This window comes from Aulostomus chinensis, chromosome 7 (assembly GCF_037954235.1).
Source record: "Aulostomus chinensis isolate RoL2024-O1b breed Wild chromosome 7, RoL_Achi_v1.0, whole genome shotgun sequence".
NCBI lineage: Eukaryota > Metazoa > Chordata > Actinopteri > Syngnathiformes > Aulostomidae > Aulostomus > Aulostomus chinensis.
Genome location: NC_141326.1, coordinates 26,146,846 through 26,153,428, shown reverse-complemented (window position 1 = coordinate 26,153,428; position 6,583 = coordinate 26,146,846). Strand labels below are relative to the sequence as shown.

At 43.3% G+C, this 6,583-nt stretch overlaps 1 protein-coding gene across 2 annotated transcripts; it reads left to right on the top strand.

Annotated features, from left to right (window-relative positions):
• The first annotated feature begins 292 nt into the window (after nt 1-292).
• On the top strand, nt 293-5,695 carry snupn (snurportin 1). 2 transcript variants are annotated; one of them, XM_086209597.1, is made up of 9 exons: nt 293-463; nt 1,567-1,731; nt 1,940-2,123; nt 2,473-2,577; nt 2,774-2,870; nt 3,479-3,576; nt 3,727-3,804; nt 4,233-4,313; nt 4,707-5,695. In XM_086209597.1, exons 2-9 carry the CDS (start codon nt 1,574-1,576, stop codon nt 5,025-5,027), a joined length of 1,122 nt encoding a protein of 373 aa, XP_086065723.1. In that variant the 5' UTR covers nt 293-463; nt 1,567-1,573; the 3' UTR covers nt 5,028-5,695. The 2 variants fall into 2 exon arrangements, with proteins under 2 accessions (XP_086065723.1, XP_086065724.1); XM_086209598.1 differs by lacking the exon at nt 293-463 and adding an exon at nt 619-734.
• Nucleotides 5,696-6,583: the final 888 nt, after the last annotated feature.

Genomic DNA, 6,583 nt, shown 5'->3' with positions numbered 1-6,583 from the left:
GCATAGACCTAAAAGTATCAGGGTAATAGAATAGTAAATTAAAAGAGGTTAAATATAACCAGCACAAAACTATAGCAAAATAAACAGTTACTCTTGTGTATATGCACATACAGCACTACATTTACTTGCAGCTATGATACTTCGAATAGTTATAATATACAAGTACATGATGTAAAGTTTTAGATGTGGCGTAAGTAATTGCCCAACAGCATGTGAAGCAGTTAAAATCGGCATCTACTCAATGATACCTTCTCAAAAAATGTTTGCTCACTAAGTATCTCTTTTACACAAGGAGATGTAAAAAATATAATCAGTGTGGTTCAAAAATATAGAAGTTTCACTTCTGTGGAGAACTCCGGGTTAGTTTGCTGCTCTTGGTCGGCCAACCCATTTCACAGTTGCCACTGGTGGTGGGAAATGTGACAGCGTGATGTGTTAGCCGTAGCTTCCCTGGATGTCCAAGGTATGTATTTAGCTAACTCGTTCGACATTATCATGTCATTTATTAAGCAAGAGGTCAGCTTGCACCTGATATTCGTGTGTAGTTTGTAGACATTTCAGCAGGGACGTAGAATCTTGAACTAGCTTCTGGTAGGCCCACAGAATGCTAGTAGGTTTAGCACACTGTTAGCTGCTAACGTAGCCGCCAGCAGTTTGTAAACAAGGGTACCCGGGCTTTTTCTTATCTCTGAAGCCGAGTGGAGCCCCAGTTTTCAAACGGGAAGATGTCTTTGGTTTGTCTTTATCTTTTGTCAAATATATAAAAGTCTCACCAATGTAGGTGACACATAACCTGCTGTCAAACTAGCTAATGTTGTATTTGGTTAACGTGATAGCACAGTAAAGCTTTTATATGCCGCTGACTGAACAACTTGGGGTTTCAATATTCCAGGATACACATCCGAGGACGATTGAGCATCGTATCTATCTTTTGCAATTTCTTGCACATCATATAACTCCAGCAACATGTGTTGTCCCCTGCAGATCAACGACTTCTGTCCAGAGATGCTGTTGACGATTTATAGTTTACTTTGTCAATTATTGTTGTGTCCAAAAAATAAATAAAAAGTCACATATCAAGATAAAATGTGCAACATTTAGCTGGTTTGCGCCTGAATGTAAGGAATGTCTGCCTGGTTTCACACTGTAAAATGAATGTATACAGATTTGTGGCTGTTGGTTGGAAGACCAAGTAAATTTAGTTGATCACATTTGACTGACAACGATTTTTCTGACAAAGGTGTTCGATCGTGGGAGGGAAGAGCAAATCATGGCTTAAGTGTTTGGTTTTTAAACACACAGGAGCATGAATACAAACAGTTTTTCCAGACTGCATTTTCCCGCCCAGATGCATGTTTCAACGTTTAGTTGAGAATTTTTCTGAGGTGCTCATAACTGTGCAAAAGCAACACAAGCTGCTCCAAAGACTCTCGTCTTGATAATCAGTTTAATTTTCAGTTCATAAAGAAAATGAATTTTCTTCACTATACAAGCAGCAGTCGGTGTATGGAAGAGGCGATGAAAAACCTCACCATGCGCGTTAATTACTGCGCCGTTGATTGACAGAGTCCCCATGGATGACCTGACCCAAGCCCTCTCCGCCAGCTTTGCTGTGTCCAAGGAGCCCAACAGTACAGCTGCCCCCCACCCTCGACTGGCCCAGTACAAGAGCAAGTACAGTGTGCTGGAGCAGAGCGAGCGACGCCGGCGCTTCCTTGAACTGCAGAAAAGGTAAATATTGAGACATTTACTGATTTTTCCAATTCAGATGTGACACGTACAAGCCTGTAAAACTCATGTCAAGCCAACAGAAGAGTGGATTCCTCCCAGTTTGACACAATTTGTTGTACTTTCATGGATGTATGTTTGTTATTTTGTGTTCACCTCGTTAATAACGGCACAGTGAAAGTACCAGTCAGGGTTTTTCTTTTCTTCTCAGTAAGAGATTGAACTATGTCAATCACGCACGGCGTCTGGCTGATGGGGACTGGACAGGGACGGACAGCGATGGGGAGCAGGACATGGAGAACCAGGAAGAGGGGAAACGGGAACAAGATGACAAAGCAGAGGAAGAGGAGATGGAGATAGAGAGAAGGAAGCTGCCTAAACATTACGCTAACCAGGTCAGTGTTATACCGATGATATTGTCACTATAAATATTTCTTTTTATTCATGTGTGAAGCCAAGCACATTAGTTTACCTCCAGCGGCATGGCAGGCTTTTGTCCAGTAGAGGGCGCTTGATTCTCTATAATTGCAACCATGTGCAGCATGAGACCTTCATAAAACACACTCCTGTGTACGAGCTTTTTGAATGCCAAAATAAAAAATCCATTATATGGTTTTATTTTTGACTTAAAGCTTACTATAAATCCATTATATGGTTTTATTATATGGTTTTATTTTTGACTTAAAGCTTTGATGAAGACAAACCACATGGTTTGCTGACCATGCTCCTCCTCCTCCTCCTCAGCTCATGCTGTCCGAGTGGCTGGTGGATGTACCATCTGAGTTGGACACCGATTGGCTCATGGTGGTCTGTCCTGTAGGGAAGAGATCTCTCATTGTTGCCTCCAAGGTAGAAACTCTACATGTACATTGTGTTGTACAAGATTTGCCCAAATGATTCAGTGCGTATCTGACAGACGTGTTCAAAGTGGTGCACAAACTATGAATATGTGTCTACATAAACTGTATTGAAGCTCCTCTCTGGGGAGCTGATAAGCTCTTGTCTCTTCCTCACACGTCATTTCTGGTTCAAATGTTCTTTAAAGGGTTCCACTGCAGCGTACACTAAAAGCGGCTACTGTGTGAACCGTTTCCCCTCCCTGCTCCCTGGTGGGAACCGACACAACTCCGCCATGGGAAAAGGTAGGTGGAGCCTCTTTATCTGGAAACTCGTCTGTGATAATCATTCTACGGTGTAAAACGCTTCTGTCGATACTTGTGAGTTTTCAAGCTTTTTATATGATCATTTTAAAAAAAACCCACAAGTCTACAGATGTTGTCATGAATATTAAATGTCATTGCGCGGACATAGAATAAGTGTGACGCTTGTCATGGGGACGAAAAAATCCCATTGACTTTTGGCCGACATTCCTCGTGGCCATGCTAACTTCTTACTGACCTGCAGAAATGTGTCATCCCTGCAGTTCTCTATTGGACATAATTATGGAATATGTTGTAGTTTGTGGCTGTAAAAATGCAACATTTTGTTCACTTGCTTTTGAAACCTCTGGTTTGGGAACTGTTGTTCCTTAGAGTCTCAGAGGACCTGAATGTAACTGCACGATCGAATGTACCAGATCTTTTAATCGTTGCACTGTTGATTGACCAGAGTGACCGTCAACCCCCTGGAGACACTTTTTGTTCAGCCCGTTTTGCGCTGCAAGATTATACCTTTTGTTTCTGTGTATGTACTGTATGTACCTGTGTATGTTGACCAGCTGTAAATTTCTCTGTACTTGTGCTCCATGCAGACTACACCATCCTGGACTGCATTTATAGCGAGGTGGACCGAACGTACTACATCCTGGACGTGATGTGCTGGAGAGGCCACCCGGTGTACGACTGCCCGGTAAGACTGGTTCTCAAATCCTCCAGCGGCTCACGAATGCCTGTCTAATTGCTTCAGTAGTATAGTCTGGGCCACAGATGTGCTTTTGAGCCACGTTGCCGTCTCATTTGGATTCATTTTTGTTTACGGTGCTTGTTTTTACATCAACAGACTGAGTTCCGCTTCTACTGGCTCCAGTCCAAAATCCAGGAAGCGGATGGACTATCAGAAATTGCCAAACGCAACCCAGTGAGTCACAGCACCAGGAATAAAGCCGCTCCTCCTTCTTTCATCCCACTGTTCACTGCCTAGTTCTGTTATTATACACTTTATCTGCCCTCCATTTTGTGTTTGTTGTGTTTACTGCTGCACTTCAGTTCCCCATATGGGGTCAATAAAGGACTGATGGGGTTTTGAGACAAAAGAAAGCCCATTATCCAGTGTGGAACCAGCATTTTTAACCCAAATCTACTAGCTTATTGAGCTTTGATGATGAACTTTGTGTTCTAGTTCCACCTCTTAAGCTTCAGCATTTTTTTGTGTGGTACGTACCACAGGGCCTTAATCAGGCTTAGTTCTTGTAGAGTAAACTCACCATTTGCAATCCACTTTCTACCATTTGACAAGAAGACTAATTGTGTTTGGAAGTAACAACATGGTTTTGTTTGGTGTCACAGTTCCGGTTCGTGAGCCTCCAAAGCACCGACTGCACAACAGAGTCGATTCAGAAAGCCCTGGCAGCGGAGTACAGCTTCACCGTGAGAGCAGATCTTTAGTCCTTCTTCCATTTTTTTTAAACCAAATCCCTTTGTTACCAATGTTGAACATGAGGCTGAACACTTTTTACAGAATATCTTATCGCAATTACTTTGCCTGATATTAAGTGTAAAATGTAAATGGTTTGATTTTTGGGGGGTTGTACTTGCAAACTGGGATTTCTCTGCAGTAGCACAGTGCTTCAGGTAGAATGCTGTTGTGACACGTTTTCCGTGAAGCTAACATGTTCTCGCCTGCAGTTTGGATATTCCACAATTTTTCACTCCCAGTTTGATTAATGTGTCAGTCTTAGTTGCACAGAGTTTGAGTCAAAAATCAAATGCAAGTCTTCTCCTCAGGTTTTTATTGGTTTAATTTGGACTTCCCGATTGCAGGTGGATGGTCTCCTCTTCTACCACCGGCAGACCCACTACACCCCCGGCAGCACCCCGCTGGTGGGCTGGCTCCGCCCCTACATGGTCACAGACATCCTGGGTATCGAGGTTCCCGTCGGACCCCTCACCAACAAGCCTGAGTATGCCAGCCACCAGCTGCAGCAGATCCTGGAACACAAGAAAACATCGAGTGAAGTCCGGCCTGCCAGTAGAAGCGGAGGTTATGAGTTGGAGTACCTGTCCACACCCAGCCAGGACAGCAGGGGCGCTCTGAACTTCATCAATCAGAAACCAATAAGGGAAGCGCACATGGAGAGCTGAGCAGGCGGCCTGACAAGATGCAAATTCTTGTTTCAGAGAGGTGGCGTCCCTTATATGGTTCTTTAGAATATCTGCTCAATGGTTCTGCGGATCGGACCAATTGCAAAGCATGGCTAATTTTAATCCGGCGCTGCTCAGGACGCCCTCTGAGTGCAGATTAGTAGAGCTGTATATGTTTTCCTTTTGGCCAAAACTCAAAACATCTTTACTCACACGCTCTGTGCATTCAGTTCTATGAGAAAGACTTGACAGAATTACGCCACTCTTCGTGTCACGTTTCACTCTTATGACAGTTAGGTTGATGACATCATAGCTTACAATAAAAAGGGTCAATGGTACACCGCCCACTGCAAAGTGGTGGTTGAGTATCATCTTGCTGCCCTTTTTCTCCTTTGATACTGCATATCGCCTCCTCATTGCTGGTTTGCAGACGTTCAGCAGTCATCACTGATATTTACTCACCTAGGAAAGCTGCATTGTTTTGGGCAGAAGATCAGTTGGAGCATCGTGCGGCGAGAACAAACTGAATGTACTCTGTGACCCTAATGGTCGCATCCTGTGAGCAGCAGCAACCTTTACAGTTTAACCTAAAATTTAAAAATCACTTCAAATGTGTTTTAAAGTGTACGTTTGGAAATAAATGTTCTTGGGGTGTTTTTTTTTAATCAGCCTACTGTGTTCCTGTGTCTGATTTGTAGACTTTTGAGTGCAACGCTGTTCTCAAGTCAGATGGAATTTACTGTGCAGGAGTCGTTCTTCAGTGGTGATGTACATCACACCAGGGAGTTGTTCAGTAACCCTTTTACTCTCTGAGTAGCGTCACTATTTTGTTGTTTCCACGAAGAGAAGATGGCCGCTAGGGTAGAAAAAGACTGTCGCTGTACAAACTTCAACTAAATTCATCTTGAATATTTAATTTGTCCTCCACAGAGCAGCAGCGCTGACAAAAATCAAAACCTCTCCAGTTCTTCTGCCAGTGTTTTAGCCAGGAGCACAATCGCTAAAAAATGAACAGATTACTATCATGATGTTGCAGACAGTTAATTCCCTCTCAAGATGCGTCGTGTTGTGATCCTTCGCTTCGGCGCTATCATCAGGTTCTCTCACTTTGACCATTTATGTCGTTTTACAAATATCTGCCGTGCATCTGACCTGTACGTTGTTTTTCCTCCCAAAGAAAGAACATCAACCTGCCATCACACCAAGAATGATGACATGTTAAAGAGTTTTTATACATCAACAGACCAACATACGTGTTTGAGCCCGGCAGCGTGCGGATGATAGCATTTAGCTCCTTTAACCCCTGCGCTGACAGCCTGATTTGGCTACCAGATCAGTGGCCACTTGTAACTTGTGGCCATTTATTTATATTTTCAGTCATTTCTGACGTCAGGTTCATTTACGTGAAACCAAACCAAAGTGAAAGTTATCTCTAGACGCTTTCCCAACAGAGCAAGTTGAGAAGGAGACCAAGCATTCTCCCATGAGTAGGCACTTCTCAACAGCATCGAGGAAAACCTGCTATATAAGGAACACATCAAGGCTCCAGGTGGACG